General features: G+C 44.2%; 1 protein-coding gene across 2 annotated transcripts in view; it reads right to left on the bottom strand.

Moving 5' to 3' along the window:
* TRIM67 (tripartite motif containing 67) overlaps nt 1-1,836 on the bottom strand; it is a 39,140-nt gene extending 37,304 nt beyond the window's left edge. For both annotated transcript variants that reach the window (XM_015621940.3, XM_015621939.3), the window contains exon 1: nt 868-1,836. In XM_015621940.3, the coding sequence (XP_015477426.1) occupies nt 868-1,776 (909 nt within the window). In that variant the 5' untranslated portion in view covers nt 1,777-1,836. The remainder of the gene's footprint in view (nt 1-867) is intronic.
* Nucleotides 1,837-21,560: the final 19,724 nt, after the last annotated feature.

Raw genomic sequence — 21,560 nt, forward strand, 5'->3', positions numbered from 1 at the left:
CATGGTTGCAAAGCCTTATTTTTAGCAAGGAAAGCATGACCAAGTGACCCACCAACTCCACCGGACCTCACTAAACCCCTGTGTAGCAAACAAATGGCTCTGACCTCTCCACAAAGGAATCCAGGGAGGGGTAGGCAGCATCCCTTGCAGGGAAGCATGAATCACATTGTGATAATATGTGAATCAGAAAAAGCTTGCTTCTAGTCCCCATCTACAACTCCTAATTTATCTTGGTGTCATGAAAGTCCCTCCAGCCATCCAGCTTCTTTGGGAATGGAGTGGGAGGAGACCTCATTAAGGCCCAGGAGAACACTCAGTGTCCATGATCATCTGTACCATGCTTTCTTGTCTAAAATATTTGGGTGGCTGTGAGCCACACTCCCTCATTGACATATGGTTGTGGCAGCTTGCACTGAGTCCTGGATGAAAGGTAGATGGTGAAAAGAAGGAACAACCACCCTGTCTCCTCACAGGTACCTGCTGCCACTTGCCAGAGCATGGTTGAGGACAAGATGACCAAGGACCCTGTGGAAGGCATACAAGTTAGTCAGATGGACTTGATAATTCCAGCTATCTGCCTGTGACCTGGATGAATTTCACTGGACAGGGTGAGGCCAACATGAGAGAGAGTCTGGGTTTTCCAACCCTGAGCAGAGGCTGCAGGGTCACCCGGAAGTCAGGAAGGGCCAAAAACCTAAGAGCACCATTCCAAAAGGAGAAAAGTCTGAGGGGACGATGGACACGAAGAGACTCATGTCCCACAAACTGCAACCCGCCATTGGGGCATTGGGGTCAACAAACCCCAGCGCTGAGCATCAGCCCAGCTCTGGGCATCACCCCAGCTCCCAGCCGGCTGTCGGGACTCACCTTGTGCTGCTTCCACATGGCTCCCAGAGCCTTCACGTCGTGCTTGCTGTGCTTGCCCTCCTCCAAGCACTGGTAGCAGACGGGGCTGCGGCAGCTCACGCAGTACATGCTGTAGTTCTCCAGGTCGTGCTCGGCGCACGTCGGCAGCTTGCGGCCGCCGCCCGCCCCCTTCCCACCGCCGCCGTCCCCGCCGCCGCCGGGGGCTGCCGGGTGTGCGGGCGGCGGGGCCAGGCGGTGCTTGGCGAAGGGCCCGCGGGCCGGGTGGCAGCGGAGCTGGCATGCGGAGCAGTACAGCACCTCGCACTGCTCGCACAGCACGGCGGCCGGCTCGGGCGGGCTGCGGTCGCACAGCTGGCACTTGGCGGCGGCGGCGGCGGCGGCGCGGCCCTGCTGGTAGCGCTGCACGATGGCCTCCAGCAGCCGGTTGCGCTGGAAGCCGCGGAGCCCGCGCTGGTCCAGGGACGCGCTCCGGTGGCACTGCGGGCAGGTGAGGGAGGAGCTGGCGGGGCCGGCGCCCCGCGGAGCCGCCGCCGCCCCCGGGGGCGCGGGCACCAGCGGCAGCACCCGCACGCCATTGGGGGACTTCAGGCTGGGGGTGTAGGAGCCGTAGCCGCTGTCGGTCTCGCTGTGCAGGCTCAGCTTGTCCGCGTGGTCCCCGCCGCCGCCGCCCGCCGCGCTCTCCGAGTCCAGGCAGGCGGCGGAGCCCGCGGCCGCTCCCGGCCCCGCTCCCGGCGCGGGGGGCGGCGCGGGGCCCCGAGAGTGGAGCAGGGGCGGCAGGTGCTGCTCGCTCTCCGGGGTCTGCACGGCGATGGTGCGGGCGCAGGGCAGGCAGACATTGTGCGAGCAGGGCAGGATGATGGGCTCCCGGAACAGCGAGCCGCACACCGGGCACTTCAGCTCCTCTTCCATGGCCGCGGCGCGGCTTTGTGCGCGGGATCCTCAGGCGGGCGGCGCGGGGTCGCCGCCGGCTCCCCCCATCCCCCGCGGCGCCCCCTCCGCCGCCTCCCTCCGCTCCGGGCGCCGGGGCGAGGCCGGGAGGGCTCCGGGCGCCGCCGCCGCCCCGCGCGGTTCAGCACCCGCCGCGGACAGACAGCTCCGCACGGCCGGGCCAGCGCCGGGGCCAGCGCCGGGGGAGCCGCCCGGCCGGCCCTGGCTGCTCGGGGCCGCGGAAAGGCTGCCCGGCGGCCGTGGCGCGGGCAGGGAGCGCGGTGGGACTGTTTTAACGTTGGTGGCATAGAGTAATAATATATGGGGAAGGGAGGCGGGGGGCGGAGGCAGGGCAGGAGTAGGAAGGGGCGGGAAGAGCCCTTTCCAGCAAATAAAGTGGTCGCTCTCTCTACGGCTGGGAAAGGCTAAAACATTTTTTAAAGGATCTCTACACAGAGATGTCTTCATATCTTTAAATAAAGCCATTGTTTGGGTAGCAAATTGAACGCAGGCGGGGTTTGGTTATCTCTAGTAGCCCTCTCTGCCGTCCCCGAATTCAAGGATGCTCGCCAACAAACTAAGCTCGTGCCTCTCCTTCACACGGCTCTTACCATGCTGGAGCACGATGCACAAAATGTCAGGCACTGACAGGGAGGGATGAGAAAGGGGTTAAAAGGGAAGCACGAACCGCAGCTACGAACGCTGTGGCTGTCAGGGGCGGCAGAGCGCAGCGAGAGGGGGACGTGCCACATCGCCCCAGCTCCCAGCCCTGTGACCCCAACAGGAATCTGCTGCGAAGATAAATCAGGGATGACAGCTGAGAGTTTATGAACTGAAAATAACCAACCTTAGAAGAAAGAAACCAGCAGTGGGAAATCCCCCATCTGTTTTGTTTACATACGCTTAGCGTGGATGTAGCAATGGTTTATTTCGTAGTGAAGAGATTATATGTAAGAGTGATTTCACTGTTTTTTATTACTGTTATTTGTCTATCTTGTTTAACGGCTACTACCATATTAAGCTCAATTCCATAAGCAGATTTTAATTTTTTTTCTTTAAAATGCAAACTGCAGAACAGCTATTTAAAAAATCAGTAACTAAGTGCTTTCAAATAAAAAAAAAAAATAATAAAGAGAAGAAGAGAAAACGTATTAAAACCATTGAGTCTCATCATTTCTCCGTAAATGACAAGAGTTTTTTTTCACACACTGGTTAGGAAAGGGTTTTCTAGTTTTAGGCTTTGCTTTTGCCAGATTATTAAAACTGTTGATGCACAGAAAAGAGGAATGGGGTCAGAGAGTAGGAATATATTAAAGCTTCCGTTTTTTTCAGTCTTTCCTCTCTGCAGTTCCTTTTTGTATCTTGCCCAGCTTCTCTCATGACAAGCTGAGGGGAAAAAATCCCTGAGGGGTTTAAAGCTTTGTGGTTCCCCATTTCAGGGTGAAAAGCAGCAGGTTTGGCCTCTGGCACATAGTAGAAACAGCCGTGACCCACATAAACCTGCCTGGCATCCAGCTAGGTATCCTCTTCTTTTATGTGATCATGTGCTGTGATTTGAGAGTTTCTAGACTGATTGTGTGTTTGGGCTACCTCCAGCCAGAAGCCTCAGTACTGCAAGAAGTGTTCTCAAACATCAGTGATTTCACAGCTACCTTATGCTACTACGTAGTAAGAAAGACCCGTGGGTGAAATACTGTTATCTTCATAGTCGCTGTTCTCTGCTCTACCATCTGTCAGCAGCGGGAGTGGATGTACTCTAAAGATTTCCTGCAGACCTATAGGGGAATCCAAGTCACAATTTTCAAGTCTATGTTGGAAGCCATTATCCTAAATGTAATTACGAAGGCATGGTAGCTTTTTCATAGACCCTTGAATTCTTTCTTTACCTGTCCTGTGTGGAAGGTGACAGTGAAAATGATGTGCCTAATAGTATCATCAGGTGTGAGACATCAGAGAAAAAATGGACAGACAGGTAAATGATGGAAATGTAAAGGTATGAACACCAAACCTGACCAGCTACCTTCTACAGCTGCTTTTGAGCTGGGGCTTGCAACTTCCAGAATTCTAATACACTGAATTTACATATTCATTCTCAATCCTACTCTAGGGTTGATGTAAAATCCTAGAGTCATTGGCACTTGACAAAGGAAATGGCAAGAAAGAAACCATCTCAGAAGCACATTCTCTTTCAAACAAAACTTTTCTTCTCTCCACAAACCTGACTTGACCTGAGAGCATATCACTATAGTAGGTGAAAAGGAGATTAAAAAGGTGATTTGTTCTTCTCTGTTCTGTGGTGTGACTTACATCATTCAGGGTCTTTTTTAACCTACTGAGTGAGTCTGAAATGTTAATGCCCAAGAGAGTTATGGCTTTGAGTGCAGGGAGAGCTACAGTTGTTTACCTGTCCTACTGGTCCCAGAACAGCCCTTGTTGCCTAGGAGTTGTAGAGTTTCAGTGCAGAAACCTTCATCCCCATGGCACCAGAGACTGCTGCTGGAAGTAGCACCTACTTTAACAACATCCAATGCTCTGATGAGTTTAGGTTGCAGAGCACAGATTCTTCTCCTTATGAAAAGTATTTCTCCATACAACTTCGCTGCTGCTGATGGAAGTGAATAGTCAAAACACCACTGTAACCCTTACTACTCCAAGGGTCAGAGTGGAAACTGGTCTAAGAGTTGAAAAATGTCACTGAGCTTGAGCAGACTGACCTTGGAAGGCCTTACTCTTGATGAGGAACAAATCCCACCAAGATGATTTCACTAATTTTAATAGAAATATTAATAAAGAACTATTTGGTCTGAGCTTGAAAGAATTGGCCCTTTACTATGTTTTGTAATCAAGGCATTATTATAATGGCTATGATCCCTAAGATTTATCATCCTTTTATGTTCAAACGAGTCTTTAATCTGTTAGAGCTGTAGCAATGTATGGATAACCTAGAGACCCTATACTGGCAGTCCTAGCTTTGATCTTCATTTTAATACTTCAGTATCACTGGTATCATCCCCTTAAACTATTTACCCTTTGTAAGAACTTATTAGCATCTTTTATATTCCCCCAGTGGGAAAAAAAGCCAATGAGGTTTATTTATAGTTTTGCATTTAAAAAAAAACCATAAGGAATGTTGTGGTACAACCCTGCAGTAAGAAGAGATTTGGTTAATTTTTTGCCTCTTTTGCTTTCCTATGCTTTCTCATTCTGCTTGTTGTTACATTTTTGTTGACTTCCCATTCCTTTTCTTGTACTTTTTTATATTTTATATTGCCCTCACACATTAACCCATTTCCAGATAGTTTTCCTTCTTTCTTTTCTCATTTTTTTTTCCTCAATAGCTGTCCACCAAGGTCACTTCACTTTATTCAGTTTTCTTCTTTTACCACTGCTGTTTCTCCATGGGAAATTTTTTTATTCCAGTATTTCAACATTGCTTCTGCTAATGGGCATCACTCCAAGTGCACATCCTCTCATCTGAAGGACAACAGGGAAGATAAAGGATCTTATCTCCACAGGTTCTTATTCCATTGCAGGAAGGAGAACAGAGGAATAGTTCACAAGAGCAGAGAAGATAAAATACGCTTGGGCTAAAGCCAGCAGCTCGTGTAGTAGTGTGAGCTGAAGAGTTTCACTGCCTCATTAAAAATGCAGGGTGCTCAATTATCAGCACAGGATGCCCTCACCAACCACAGTGGAGAGCACAGCTGCACCTGCTGGTCATTTCTGAATTTGAGGCTGGATTCTAACCTGTGGCTGTACACCCCACACGCCTCAACATTGCTCCTATGCATAACAAAAGCCACAACACAATGTAATCTCTCCTGTCCACTTATTCTTCATCATGTTCTTTACCCAGACTCATCTTCCCAACATTACAAGCTCTGGTCGAAGCTGGCACTGCATGTTCTGTTTGAGGGGTGATGTGGCAAAGAGGCATAGGAAGGTAGGCTTCCACAGTGGCTTAGATGAGAAGCTTATCTATATGATCCATGGGTCAGGGAGCTTTGGAAATGGCAGATGTGCTCCTTGGTTTTGTAGATGCGCATTAAATACACTATGTAGGTGTAAGAGTTTTCAAATTGATTTTGTTCTGTGTTGTTTTGGTTAAGGTTTTTTGGTTTGTTTTTTTTTTTTCAAGCGTGCATTTAAGTAGCTATTATATTATTTAGGGTTTTCAAATATTTGCACATTGATCTACTCATGAAAGGAAGGATGGCAAAGCTTGGCAGCAGCCCAGAAGAGTGCCACAGAAGCATGGCTGCTGATAAAAAGCTTATCTGTTGGCTAGCAGAAGACTGTCTCTGTAATATAAACGCAACTACATATTGAATTTTCTGTCAGAGGAGTAAATCTGCCATGAAAAATATAATTCACAGCTGAGGACAATTCCATACAATGGAATTTTACTCAGAATGTCTGCTGAGTATACGCTTGTTATGATGGTTAAACGGCACAAAATGGTGCTTGATCCTAAACATTGCTCAACAAATACTCACACTTCTAAATCTATTTCAGCCATCTAAAAATTAAATTCAATACAGAGAAAAATAGTGCTTTGAACATATATGCCAACAAAAAGTGGTAGGTTGGCACAGACAAATTTCAGTAAGAGGTCTGTTTCAATACTTCTGAACAAACTCATATCTAAAGGAAAGCACAAATAAAGCACAAAAAACACTAACCTATAATCAGGACTCTTGAAAAATAAGATCTCATGTTTCTGTGATGCTGTAAAAATACATCGGCCTGCAAGACTTTGAAATTACTCCAGGGACATCTTGGCTTTCCTGCTGTGCCAGGAATCCTCTCTTTCTTGCTGTTTTTGTGCAGTGGAGTGAGATACTTTTCCTTCAATGCTACAGTTCAACTTGCAGGCAGCATCCTCAGGGGTGCTTGGTCTTATGAGAGGCGAGAGGACGAGAGCGCTGGACCCTGAGCAGCTGCGTGTGAGGGACAGCAGGGAATGGGGCCCTGCTTTGGACACATTTCAGAGCACCAAAGGGTTAACACCCTCACAGTATGATTGTTATAGAGCACTGGTGTCATGTTTGCTGCCTTCTTAAAAAGGAACTGTGTAAACTTCTCTTAGAGATGATTTGGTTTCAATGGTATTACAGCAGAGACTGGGTTAGGGCTCCTCATTTGTTCCCTGGGCCAGCTTGAGGAGAGAGGGTCACAGGAAGCTGTTCTGAACACGGGCTTGCAGTCTACCTCAACCCTCTGCACCTGTTCTGACATGGTTCCCTGCTCCCTCAACTGTCCATTGGTCCATTGGAATAGTCATTCCATTCATGCCTGTAAAGAAAAGTTATATGGCTTTTAAGAAAATAGTCGAAGATGGCATACAATCCAAACCTGTCCTCTTTTGGTAGGAAGGCTGGAAGGAGGAAGGAAAAAGTAATGGCATCCTAAGCATCGTGGAGTGGGAGAGAAGAGACAGAGGGACAAACAAAACCAACCAAGGAGGAAGTAATCTCAACACTGAAGCACCAGTGTCCCCTAAGAGCAAAGGAAGGGCTGAAGGAAAACATATTTGGAAAAGAATCCAGACTGGGTTAGGCACTTGTATATACAACTGTAAAGTGGAGGTAAATTGCCACCATGTGGCAATCTCTTCCCATGTAAAGAAAATACTTACTTAAAGCAGGTACTGAAGTTTTGTCCCTGAAAGGGTGGGCAGTGTTCTGTGAACCAGGCTAGGGAACTGATCCAAGCATGACTCGCTGAGAAGGCCTCTTATCAAGAAGGGAGGCCCAAGTAGCTTTTCTACTTTACTTTATGTAAGAGAAAACAAAAAGTGCAGTCCTTGTTTAGCAAAGAGACAACTAGCAAGGAAATGTCCCTGAGCAATGAAGGATCCATAAATAACCTGAGAGAGGGGCATTGCTCTTCTGTTCTGCAAATAGCTCAAGTGAGCCCTGAATGTGTATTTGAAAGACCAAGGGACCTGTCAAACCTGCCTTTGCTGTAGGTATTGGGGCAAAATTTACATGGAGTTCTAGTGGGTTTGACCAAAGCCTCCTCTCCTCTACTGCAATGCCTTGTAGGAGCATCGAAAATGAGGGGCTTTGGAAGCTGCATAGAGAAGTGAGTGGTAGGAGCCAGGAAAAATGTAGGCGATTATAACTCTGAGTGGGGCCAGATTGACAGGTTGCAGAAAGAGAGGCTGCCTCGAGCTTCCTCTTCTCTTTTCAGCTTTGTTTCTGATAAGCAAACAAGAACTCCCACATTGCTATGCACCAGAGAATCAAGACAGGAGAGGCCTCTTATGTGTGTGGAGACTCATGTCCTGCCAATTGGTGATGACATGAGCAGTGTAATCCGGCATAAATCTGTGTCACTGCTGTACAGGAAGGTTCTTTCTGACACCACCCCGAGCTGCTCATTCTCATCACTTCTCCTGCACTTACAGCAGCTTTCAGACAGCCACAAGCATTAATCCAGACCAGGACAATTAGCTTTCAGCATCAGCATCTTAATTCAGAGGTGCCCGTGCCTACACAAGGACAGGAATGGGGAAGAATGGCCCCTTGCGGCACCACTGAGAATTTGTACAAGATCCAAAAAGCAATGTCTGTGGTCTGAGACATCAGCATCAGTCAAGTGGGGAGGCAAGTCCACAAGATGCCAAGTTTTTTTTCATCAACACATCTCACCTATAGGAGATTTATTTGTGCTTCTCTTCAGCAGTCCATTGAGCTGCCTGGTAGGAGCGAGCAAACAGACGTCAGCCAAATCAATCGCACTCACACCAGCAATGTATTCTTTTGCTTCATTTAGTATTACATTTTCTTGAAAAACACCTTCATTCTACTTTTGTCCTCCCTTTCCCTTTGCTACATTTTCCTTTCATCTATGACAGCAACTTTGAACATTCTTATGTAAGTACAGAGATTCTGCTTCCCTCTTCCCTATGTTGCTTTCCCTTTCTACTCTTCACTCCTCCTTGATGCAGAGAAACTCCCTTTACCTTCTCCTCCTGACTCCTTTGCAGCCTTTCTGCCTTTCTCCCACTACTCATCTCACAAACAGAAGCCTCCGCTTTCCAAAGCTCTGCTTGTTCCACCTCACACCAAATCCAGCCCTAGGCGTACCTTTGTCAGCCCCATGGACAAGAGGGAGGTGATCTGAAGAACACAAATCCTACAAAGAAGTGGGGTTTATCCCATCAGTCCTCTGTACTGGCTATGGCAAGAAGCCCTAATTCAAGAGAAGGAAGATGTGCCTTTCTGTCCCTCGGGCAGAAAAGGTTGTCCTTTTCCTGCCCTCACTGCAGAAGGACCTGCCTGCTGATGGAGTATGATGCTGACCATGAGGTTTTTTTGTCACGTCACTGTGATACAAGAGGCAGAGGAACCTCCCTGGGGAGAACCTCTTACATAAGAGATTTTATTTGTCAGTGTGCATTGCCAAATGCCAGCCCAAAACAGAAGCACAGCAGAGAGGTTTGCATAAAGATAAAAAGAAAAAAAGCAGCATCATTCAACTCCTGTGCAGTTCCAGCAATTTGGGTCATGGGAGGATATAGGAAGCTGTCACCATTTAGCCTACTGAGAAACACTAATGTAGAAGAAATGCAAGGCCCTCTCTGGTCCAGAATCAAAATCTATAAAGACAACTATGAATCTCACAGACACACCAGGCAGTCTGATCCATCATATTCTAATTCTTATTTACATCGAACTTTGCACCATTGAAAGAACTGATTTCAAGTGCTTGAGCTTCTTTTTCATCGTAGCTGTACATAACATGAAGCAGGCACAGAATCAAGTATAACACTAGCTAGTTCCTCTATATGCTTCTGCTATCATCCTGTAGAAATGGCTAGTCCACTTTCAGGCCTCCTGTTCATTCCTCAAGCTTCATAATTTCCCAGTACACATCACATGGAAAACCAGAATTCCATAAATCACACTCCTTCAAAAAAACCCCAAACCATTACCAATCTGATTTCAATTTTCTTCTTATAGTTGCTTTGATACCCACTAAGATAAATGAAATGGCAATATTTGTGAAATACCCAATCTACTGCATGTGTATTTAAAATCAAATCTGACAGCACATTACCCCAGCTGTAGAGAGATTAGGCAGAATCTCCCTCCTCAACTTTCCCCTCCTAAATCTCTTGCTGGGCTCTTGCTTCCTATGAGTTGATTCCACTTTTAATTTTATGTTTCCATCAATAGCAGAGGAGTAAAACAGCTGAAGGGAACAGATAAGGGACTTAGTCCACTACCACTACCATCCAACTCCAAATTGGATTGACTGGCTGAGTGCCCCCAAATCCTCCATGGATATGCAATTTAATAGAAAGAAAAAGACTCCACACACAAAGAAAAATATGCAGAAAATAATAAGACCACTTTATTAAACATAATAGTTTCAGCAATGTGCATATGATTATGTCCTTAATTCAAATGAAATGCAACAGACATCCTTTTATGTTACCTGTGGAAAAAAAGAACCCCAGCTGAGGATTTAATTTGTCCTTTTACTAAATGATTTAATTTTAGGAAGCTGTTATCCAAGGAAGAACATTAAAAAGGGCCATATCACATCAGCCTAACAATGAACCTGGTCCACCTTATCTTTGACAGCAGCCAATAAAGAGAACAGGGGGAAGTGCAAAATAGAAGTGCAAAAAAACAGATGGGGAAAATATGCTAAGGAGAATTTGAGGAAGATGAAAAATAGGTTAAAGCAGGTGGAGAAACTAATATAATTCCCTTAGTTAGAGCCAGGCTTTACTCCCATGGATAAGCACACATAGTTTTCTAGAGAGGCAGCTCCAAGCAGGATCAGTGCTCACAGGGAGCAGCGCTTTGGGCTGTGCATGAGTGCTCCCTTACCTGATGGCAGCAGTGGAGATCAGCTGTCCTGCCTGCACAGGCAGAGCCGCAGGGATTTGGCCAAACATTCATTTTTAATTTGTTTTTCCTTTTAACTTGAGATAGTGCCCCTAAGATTCAACCAATATTAACTTCAAACTGAAATTATGTATCTTCAGAATATCTGTTGGTGTCTTCTGTAATTGCTCACTTAATGGGAAAATTAGGATTATAATAGTCCTACCAAACTCCTTTGTCCCAAGCCAGGCAGATCTCTGCCCTAGTGGTATATTGTGCTATCCCCATCTCTCCCTCTCACAAGCTTTCTTTAAATTATTCCATTTGGCTTCATGACTTGTCTTCCCTTGACCTCCTAATAGGATGGTGAACCCTTGACCTCTTTCCAGGAGCTCTGCTTGAACCTAGCCTTTCCAGACTGCCAAATTTCCATTTGATCCTCATTTCCCTCCTGCTGTGCCACCAGTCTCATCAGTCTCTTTCTAAAACTTGAGATTTCAATTTTCTTTCATTATTTTCCTGCCAGGAAAACTCAGCCTAGCCTATTCAATGCTCAACCACCACAGTAGTTGCTGAGTAACAAAGAATCAGTGAAACATTACAGCGTTTGCAGCGGCTCATTTAGCAGCATCACAAATGTTTTGTACAAGGAGAGTGCCATGATTTCTATTTGTTCCTGATATTTGGAATATCTCCAGCTCAAACGCTGCTGCGTTGGGTTTTGGTTTTTTTTTCTGATTTGATAAAACAGAGCCTCCATTCATGATCTGTGCACAGCACAGGTCCACAAGCAAGAAATGGAGGGTGGGATTAATTCCACCTGAAGAACGTGGCTCATCCCTCCATGGGACAGGTGCCTTCGATGGCAGAGACCTGCTGCCTGCTGCCCTGCCATGCCTGAGCTGCTCCAGGCGGCTGGCAAGGTTACAGCTGACACCCACCCTTCAGTGAGCCTAGCTGGCTTCAGGTGGGAAATGCAGCCTCCAGGGACTTTGCCTCCTGTAGTGACAGCAGCACCCACAGTGAGGGGCTGAAGAGGTACTGCAGATATCAGCAGTGGAGGATATGGGGTGGGGGGGGCATCACTCTTTTGGCAAAAGGCCAGGTTGCACAACAGGTCCCCAAGCCCACTCACTGCCTTACCTGCTTCTGGGCATCAGGTTATTTCTGACCTTGCTGGCAGCCCTGTCTGTCCATACAATGGCTGTGGGTAGCGATGTTAGCTCTGACATTCAGCTGTAATTGACTCTCATCCCTCAAGGACACAGAGGAGAACAAAGGACAGCTACACTATAAGTGCACTGAAATAGGCCACACACCCTTGTCTGGAGAGCCCTGCATCTCCCCTGCCACTGTCTTGCCCAGGGGTTCAGTGAAACTGCGGATTCCCCATGGTGTCTGTCCCAGGCACATGGCCAGGAGCAGCCTTCCCCCTGCACATGGAGATGGTCCAGCACCGACCCTGCTGTGGGCACTGCTCCTCTCTATTGCCTTTTGCATGCTGAGGAACATTCCCTTGGTCTTCCTCATCTTCTCAGTAACTCACTAATACCAGAGGGATCACTCTGTGGATTGTTGTGCAGGGCAGTGTGATTGACCATTTTTTCAGTGGAAGCCATAATTACCAATATTCTAACCTGAGGTGCAAATGCCCGTGACAAACATCCCCTGCTCAGACAAAAGACTGGACATTCTAAGCTTAAAACTGGGTGATACACAGGTTACCCTGTGTGTTACTACCTGTGGGTAGTGACATCATCAGTGAAATCATTATTTGAGACAACAGAGATGTCAAACTAGGGGTAGAATTTTTTTTTATACATGTAAATTTATTGTGTGTGTGTATATACATAAGACGTACCCGTTGATCAGCTCTGAGTAATTACACCCTGCTTTTCTATTTCCATCACAACCCAGAGAGTGTGTATGGGAATTAGGGCTGAATGAAGTCTGCAGGAATTCTGAAAGAGGCTTCTGACATGACTCCAGTGAGCTGAGAAAGGCACTCACCTTCTGCCTGCCTCTTCGTCTTTAATATTTAAAATTTCAAATATTTTTATTATGCCATTTGTCAGTCCACTAATAATAATTACAAGGACAATCACAAGATCACTGTAAGCCTTAAACTGTGGGCTGGTGATTTTCTAAGACACTCACTTCAATGGTATTATAAAATAAGAAATTTTTTACATCTCTGTGTAAAAAGCAAAGACAGTATGCCTTGAATATGCAATATAAAAAAAGCAGCTGCCTTCACCTTCCAGCCATATAAATACAGCACAACAAACTATATACATATATACCCCACCCACAGTCTGCACAGCTGTTAACAAATGTGTATTTTACATTTAGCCAGTAACTGCTGTTCAAGGTTTCTCTCCAGATGCTCAGGGATGAGCTAAACACCACTATGATTACAGAGTGGTGCATTCCCCATATCAAAAGCTAGCAAAACTAGTTCCTTTGATAGCAAAAGAAACAGCCAGTGGTGATTAAAACAAGCAAATGTCCTGGGGAAGTGTTTGAAGTGAACTGCAGGCTCTGATCAAAGTGCAGGTAATGTAAGCACACAAGGCTAGCAGGAAGAAATCCTGTCTTTTATTAGACCAGCACACACTACTGGAGAAAATGGGCAACTTTTCATACAAAAGCCTTTCTTCAGCTCTGTCATTCGGGATAATGAAAGCTGTTGTGTCTTCCTACCTATGTCACCTCTCTTCTGTTCACAGACCACTGCTGAGCCAATACTCCTGCTGCTACAGCAGAGGAAAGTCTTGCTGGCAGACATGATTGATGCTACACGGTCCCACACTTTAGTGGAATCAACTCAGAGTTTAATTATTCCAGCACAGAAATGCAAAGAAAATTTATCTGAATTATTGAAAAAGAGCTCTGTCAGAGGAAGAAGAAAGAAGCAATTGAAAGACATATTTGTCAAAACCCAACAATTCCATTGCAACAATAGCAAAAAACTGTTTTTCAAGATGATTCAGGTTACCACAGAGCAAAGCTGTCTAAAGTCTCTTTTACAATCGCTATCTGGCTTTGTTCAACTTCATTCCAGTGTCTTCAGATACTTGTTTCTTAATCTGTAGCTATGCAACCCTCTACCCAACCTGACTGTCTGTTTGCCAAACTGAGACAAAAAGAGCTCTTCTGCCACTTTCTCTCAAGAGCTGTGAATTGACAAGAAGCATGTCTGAGATCAAGTAGAAAGCTGAGAAGAGCCCTCTCCAGTCCACATTTGCAAGGGGTTCACTGCTTCTCAGCTCTTCCTCATCTCTCAGCAGTAGCTTTCTCCATGCTGAAGCCTTGCAATCTCTGCAGGGAAGGAGGCTGAACTGCTGATAAGAGCCTGGGCCACATGTGGCATGGGAAAGAGACAACAGTGAGACAAGAAGGAAGAAGGGAAAGATTAACTGGAGTGATAATTTCTGCAAAGGCAGTGTTTCACATTGAGGTAGGCAACAACTTGAGAAAGGTTCATATTTTTGCTACAGAAGGACATGAACCAGATTTTGGGACTGAAACAAATTTATCTTAAACATATACTTGGTTGCCCTGGAGAACTTTGGGATGTGACTGAACGGGGAGGCAGGTACTAGTCCTGGGAGGGGTGTGGCTCTTTAGTACGTAGCTTATTGAAAGTACCTTCCCTTCAGTGGTGTGTGAGGTTCATCCAGGTGAAAAAGCAAGACAAGGCCAAGAAGGACAAAATGTTAACCCCAGCCTTTATTTTTTGTGCCACTAAGATGCATTCTTCAGTGAAAAATTGTGATCGAAGGTAATGCTGATACACCCTCCAGTTGCAGGTCTGCCAGATTGCTTCCAAGCCGTCTGTGATCAGAGAAACATTTTCCCCAGCCAGCTCTGCTGCCAAACAGGCAGGCAAAGCAGGAGGGAGACAGGGTGGCTGACTAATTTCCAAATGTCAAAGTTTGCCTTTAACTATCTCCCTCCCCCCCACCACAATTTTTGAGCGGTAGAACTACCTGTTTGTGATGGCTGTGCCTTGGGCAAAAGAAGTGTTATTGCTCTTGGGACACTGGCTACCAGTGCTGATCACTGCTCCTGAAGTCTCATCACACAGGAATCCCTGAGGAATGCATCTTCATCTGTTTCTTCAGGGGATGTTTTTTCTCACTCTGTGCAATATTTTGTGAGCAGCTACTTTGAAGTCCTGAGTAAATGTCACTCGCACTTTCCTTGTCAATGAAGAGTGGAGTTTCTGCTACATGTCCTGGTTTTGTAGCATTTACCTGCTTATTCCTCTTACAGACAGACACAGTAGCCTGTGTACAAGACTCTCTCCAGAGAGCATGTAAATAGTTTGACAATAACACATCGCCAAATGTATTTCCTCTCAGCCCAGAGGCAGAAGAGACACTATTTTCCCCAAATAAACACAGTACCCATCTATCCAATCCTTCCATATTCCTGCAGACAAATACTTGGGGAAAGAGATGAAATTGTAACCTTTCCCTGAAAGCCACTGAAAGTCCTTGTCTGTCTAGGACATGGCACAGTGGAGGTCATCACTGGAAATGTTGCACAGCTGTGGCACATTAGACCTAGGCCATGGTCTGTAAATCCCCAAAAGGTCTTAATGAAAGATTTGACTCTGCAGCAGTCAAAAATCAAATGCTGAGGTATATGCTGAAGAAAACAAGAAACCTCTCTAACAACTGAGAATCAGAATGATGGCAATGTCCATCAGCTACTGTCCATCATCAACTCACACTGCAAACCATGAGAGACATGAGATGCAGCTGTGCTCTGCAGAGGCTGTAACTTCTCTGGAAACTCTCAGAGTGATGTGAAATGGGATAACCCCATCTGTAAGCCACACCACAATATAAGAAAAATATCTAGCTATTAGAGAGCATCCAGAGGAGGACAACGAAGATGGTGAAGGGCCTTGAGGGGAAGCCATATTACATATAGACATAGAAAAGTTATATGGGAAGGTGCAAAGAAACATGTGTATGGAAAAATAAGAGCTCTTCACTACATATATTAATAGAAGCTTGAGAAAAAACAGAGGAAGCAGAGCCCCCTTTCCTCCACATGCATTTCAGCATGGACGTTCTTGTTTTTGTCTTTTCCCACTGTGTTTGTCTTCTCCTTTTCCCTGTGTTGACAATTTTACTAACTATTTTAAGGGTGTTATTTATCTCAGCACTGTTTCCAGGAAACATTTATTTCCTTTTGCCACATTTTTCTTTTATTTATTTCTTTATTGTCTCACTGGTTACACACCTCACCATAGCACTGGGGCAGTGTCCCCCAAATACACACTTCAAATTTGCCTATTCCCCCTCATTATTTTTGCTCCAGCAAAAGCCCCATTGACTTTGAAACTGAGCTCCTCCTACCCTGCTGAGAACCTAACCTCAAAAGAGGCTTTTATTCTCTCTTTACTTTTTTCTTATTCCACTGCTTCTTTCACAATGTCATTATCTCTCTTTTCCACAACCAAAACAACCCCCTCGAAGCTGCCCCTATGTTTATTGTCTTCCAACATCTCCCATGACTCTCCTCATTGAATTTCCCATAAGGAACCCTGCAATAATCACAAGACCCATAGAAACCCCTGCCACAGTGATGAAAAATGCATTGGCTCTACCTGTGCTGAGAGTGGGAGTACAATTGAACCTCTCACGTCAATTGTGAACTCTGCTGCTCACGTGGTCTCCTGCAAAGACAGTAAACTAAGCACAGACTCCTGTAGAGAAAATAAAAGCTGGAAGGGCTCCCCTGGTGCTTCACATTACACTGAAGCTTCAAAAAGGTAGGAAAAAATACATTCACCCTTTGCAAGACAAGGAAGCACAGCAAAATGTTGCAGAATGACTCATTTAAAAGAGTTTGAGAAATGTGAAGGAAATAGACAATGCTGGGTTAAGATTCAAGTGTGATACAGAGCAGAGTGGTATAAAACTTAACAAACTTCAAGGAAAAAGAAGGAGACTGTGAGGAATTGGAGCTGGTGAATTCAAAGTTAACCCAACTGTTGGATATGTGGAAAATCAGGTCCAAGTTTGCTTAGAAAGGCTTAAATCTGTCTCAGCACCTTGTTGCTCCAGGTTCTCTAACAGTGTTTGTCCCTGGACTATAAAGAATTTGACAACCTAAACTCTCTGTAGCTTTATCAGTTCTTTGGCCCATTTTTCTGTCTTCCCGAACTAGGTCTAGCACAATTTAAGTTCCAGAGGACGTACATAAGGGAATAATCTTGCACACAGGACTGTAGTCTTTTTGAAAATTGTAGAAGCTTAAAGTAGTTAGCAATTTCCCAACCACTGACATCAATAAATTATATGAGGAAAGAAGGTTGGAAGTGAACTGAATCCTTGGATGAAGTACAAGAGAAAAGAGGACAGGCACTTCTGTTGGCTTATCAGAGCAAGGGCAGGAGAAAAGTGTCATTTTCTCATGGCTCTTTGGGCATGTTCTGAGGTACAGCCGTGGCTTGCTCTGGGGCAAGAGTACTAAACTAAAGATCAGAGCTCTTCTTGCTGCTTGTTCATGAGGCACCATGAATAAACAGCATCTGGTCAGATCACGGATGTGTCCCTCCTTCACTGAATAGCTGACCTGGTACTTAAAAACCTGTGACACCACCACTGACATTTATGATGTAATTAATTTCACACTAACAAATTGTGCTGGAGTGAACAATTTGCTTTTGAACAAAAGCAGGTGAAGCTTTTGCTCAAAACCAGTGGATTCTGTTACAACTGTCTTAACATTTTCTCTGTTTTCAGAGAAAATTCAGCCTGTTTTCTCTAATGGTTCATCAAAACAGTTCTAAATTGATTTTTGCATTACTTTCATATAATCATTTGCTTCTACACCAGAGAACATATGATGCCAGCTAAACACAAATTCATGACTTTAGAGATTACAGTGAGATTGAACTAAGTGATGCATTTAGCATTGCTAGGTAGTGTTCCATTCCTACTGTTTTTGATAAATTAACCAGTGATGATCATGGAGTTTTAATAAACTGACAAGGTTTAATTTCTTCATACAGCTGTGAGCTTCATACCTGATAAGCATAAAAAAAGACTTATTAATGCCACTATTTTTAATCACCTTTTATGTTGTTCTTGTTTATATCTCACTTACTTAATTTTTTATTTATCTTCTCTCTTTTTTGCCTAAATATCAGTAGAAATGAAGCAATGTGTGATGGCTGAGAAAAATTACCGTACAAGCAATATTTAAAAGAGTGTAGTTGTACAGTGCTCCCAGTGCAAACTGGGAGGAGAGGAAAAGGTGGGAGAAATAATTCTTGTTCAGGCTAGACTGTCTCTATCATTCAAGAGGACAAAATAAAGACAGTAGGGCATTGCCAGGCAGCACTTTCACCGCCATCTGAAAAGTGCACAAGGGGAGTTGTGATGTGCTAGCTCAAGCTATTTTCCTTCCCATCTGCTCAAGTTGATTTAGAGAAGTGCATTATGCAACCTAACTGCTATGCCCAGGTTTGAATGAGTGTGGCAGTGCACTTAACACTTCCAGGAGATGTTTGAGGAAAATGAGTGATTACATAAAACCAGGCCTTTCAGTCTGTGATGGTAAAGGTATTGTTATATGGCTATTTGAAGAAACAAACAAAAACCTAGCAGGAATCCCCCACAAAACAAACCAGAAAGACAAAACAAACTCAAAACAAACTCCTGAGAAGATGAAGATTAAAACTGAGAAAGGCTGAACCACACTCAAACATATCAGCAAAATGGAGCAATATTTGAAAACCAGTGAGGACAAGACTAAAAACACCTTACCTGCACAACTTGGCAGTGAAACACTGGTGTTATTGTACATCAGTAATCCAGAACATGGTCACCTGCAGCTCTTCAGATCATCTCATATCACTGTCAGTATCAAAAGTAGCATTTGTAAACCATACATTAAGTTCTTGCCCTCAGCTGATAAAATGCCCCCACACTTAGTGTCTGTTTGTGAAATATGATGTAACTTCACTGTTAATACTGCTTAATGAAAGCCTTCTTCAAGTTCCCTGCATTTTCTCTTTTAAAACTGACTGTGTCCTTTACACGTGCTAGTATTACAAATTAAACCATCTTCCTTCATCCTTGTTTATGTGACTATTATGCACCTCCCAGGTCTATTTGGTAAATCATTGTTGCTCTGAAGACAGAGGTGGCCTAAGGAAAAGCTTGACAGCAAGGTTGTTTGTCAGTTCTTCTCTGAAACATCCAACATTCAAACACCACAGGCCTCCAGTTGTTTCAGACACAGGCTCTAACCCAATTCTCTCTACAGCTGAAGCCAGTGGACAGATTGACACTGAATTCCATGACATTTGGATCAAGCCTCGTGGGGCTTATTCTAGGGATGCCAGAGGTCTCCAGAACATATTAGGAAGCATCTTCCTATGAAAATTTTAGAAAATATCTTAAATTGCAAACTTCTTGCAGCTTTAGCTAGCTATGGCTTTGTTGATATTTCATAAAATTAATAAGAATTAAAAGTAATTAATTTTCAGAATCGAGTCTGGAGCAGAGACAGAAAGATATTTCAGTTCTGAAATTATTAAAAAGTCATGGTATTTATGAGTTACTGTTTATCTTCTGATCTATGATAGTTCACCAAAGTGATATCAAATCATTACTTTACTTCTTTCTCTCTCTACCTCAAAGCAATATCAGAGAAAAGCATGACTTGACAAGAATAAAGTTGGTAAATATAAATATCTTCATCAAAAGAGTGAGTGTCGCAGGATGCAAGTAACCTATTTTCAAAGCACTGACTAAATTATGTTAATTCTGTTCTAAAAGTTTTCATGATCATTGAAAAATAAAAGAGATGGTTTTGATATATTTTTCTTCCAGTTGAAAATTGACAATAATTGTGAGAGATCTAAAAGTTATTCCAGGTCACTGGTGTTCCAAAAAGTTCTGAAAACTCATAATCAATTAAAGAGCAATTGGACTCTAAAAGTGATATAAAAACAGTAAAGTTGAACTCAAAGCATACCTTGCACTCCAAATCTTATTTCTTATAGTACAGGGGTTTCTGGCCTCGTATAAATGACATTTTGTTTATCCTGTCACAGTTTTTAAAAGAAGCTAAGAGGAATAAGGAGACTAAGAAGGAAGAAGTCAATTCTGCTTGTCCAACCTGTAAACTCAAGATCTTCAAAAGATCTCCACCGCTTCTATCTCCTTAGCATTCTTTAGAGATGCGAGTGGAAATAAAATGATTGATGTGCCTTAAAACTGACTTTTATTTTCACGGCAATGTTGGACTTGATAGCAATTCTATTTTTGATGGTTCCTATTCAGGCAGTCTCTGTAGCCTTCCATCTTCCCTGGACAACTCAACAGAGAAAAGCAAAGAAATCTTTAGATTACATTTGCCAAATGGAATGACTCTTATTTTCCCAGACTTGCCAAAAATACTTCATAAATCCTCGTTTTTCCCTTCAACTCATTTGTATACCTGTTTGTTCCTCTCAGTGACTGATTAGGGATCAGCTTGATCTGATCTCATTTCCAGCACTGATGTTTGGACTTAGCAGCTTCCCCTCTTTGCGGATATTTGCTGTCTCATTTCCCCCTGTAGGAGCTTTAGTCTTTTGTTTTACTTTAAGTTTTCATTTCCTTTTGCAACCTCAACATTTACTGTAGATTTCTTTTTGGGTTAGGCTCTCTTGATTCCATGCTCCAGATGGCACCAAGTTGTAAAATGACAAAGAATTGACTGGATTATTATATGGTTTGATCCTGTCACATGTGAGTTGTTTCCAGTGTTGCAGCAGGTGCCTAAGGTGTGTGCTGGAATTGCTGCACTCCAGCACAATTCCCACCTGGCAATGACAGCTGTTGGCATTACAGTTATTCCTCAATGTCTCTGCCAATGAAGAATAACTCTGAAAAGCTAGAGGGACTTCAAGGAAGGAAGATGAACTGAACCTTTGGTTTCCCTGGTGAGCTGGATGTGTTTCCCACAGTGCACACGTCAGCCTGGGACAATCATGTCCGTCTGCAATAAATTGAAAAGTGTGATTGTGTTGAGAGGCACATGAGCTCAGCACATGTTGATAAGGATCACCCTCCCTCCTGGCAGGCACACACAGTTCTTGGGCAGGAGACAGAGAAACAAACACACAGTTTGTGCTGCCTGAGAGGGGCTTTTCTAGTAGAGAAGAAGGGGCGAAAAGAGGGGTGGATTGTTTTCACACTATTTGAAATGTAAACTTCTTTGACACAATTTCTTTGCCAGGTTCACTCTGGTGTCATGTCCTTACACCAAGAAGTTATTTTCAAGCATTATGTTTGCTGCATAGAATGTATTTAATTTTTAAATACTGTCAGTATTTCAAAGATATTCCTTTGTCTGTACCGTTACAAAAGTAGGTTGCCCACATGAAATAAGTAACAACTTGTTGCTGTTTGGGTGCTACATACTAAAATGCTGCAAGAAGCAATGATCACAGTTCAGCTAGTAGAACATCTGCCCGAGTCAGTAATCGCTGAGTGTCCCTGCACTGAATTTAGGGGTCACTGGGGCTGCTGAATGTGCTCTTCTTGTATGAAATATGAAACAAAAATTCTAGTCACTTGTTGGCCATGAAACAACTGATGACAGCTTTCATCAGAGATTCATAATAGCTTTTCTCCTCTAACTGTGCCAGGTAATTACATTATCTCTACCTAAATGAACTTTCAATTGCATAGAGTACCTGTCTCCTCTAAACTTAGAAATAATGTTACACAGCGTTAAATGATTTCCCCTGTCCCACCTCAGAGGTGGCTCAATTTCAGCACAAGACAAGGAGATCCAGGTCAACACAAGGATGCTCCCCTCAAGCACTGGCCTGGCCTCAATTCAGCTGCCATAGCCTCATCCATCCTGTGCAGCCCCAGCTGCTGCAAGGAAGAGGCT

The sequence above is a fragment of the Parus major genome, chromosome 3 (assembly GCF_001522545.3).
Source record: "Parus major isolate Abel chromosome 3, Parus_major1.1, whole genome shotgun sequence".
Lineage (NCBI taxonomy): Eukaryota > Metazoa > Chordata > Aves > Passeriformes > Paridae > Parus > Parus major.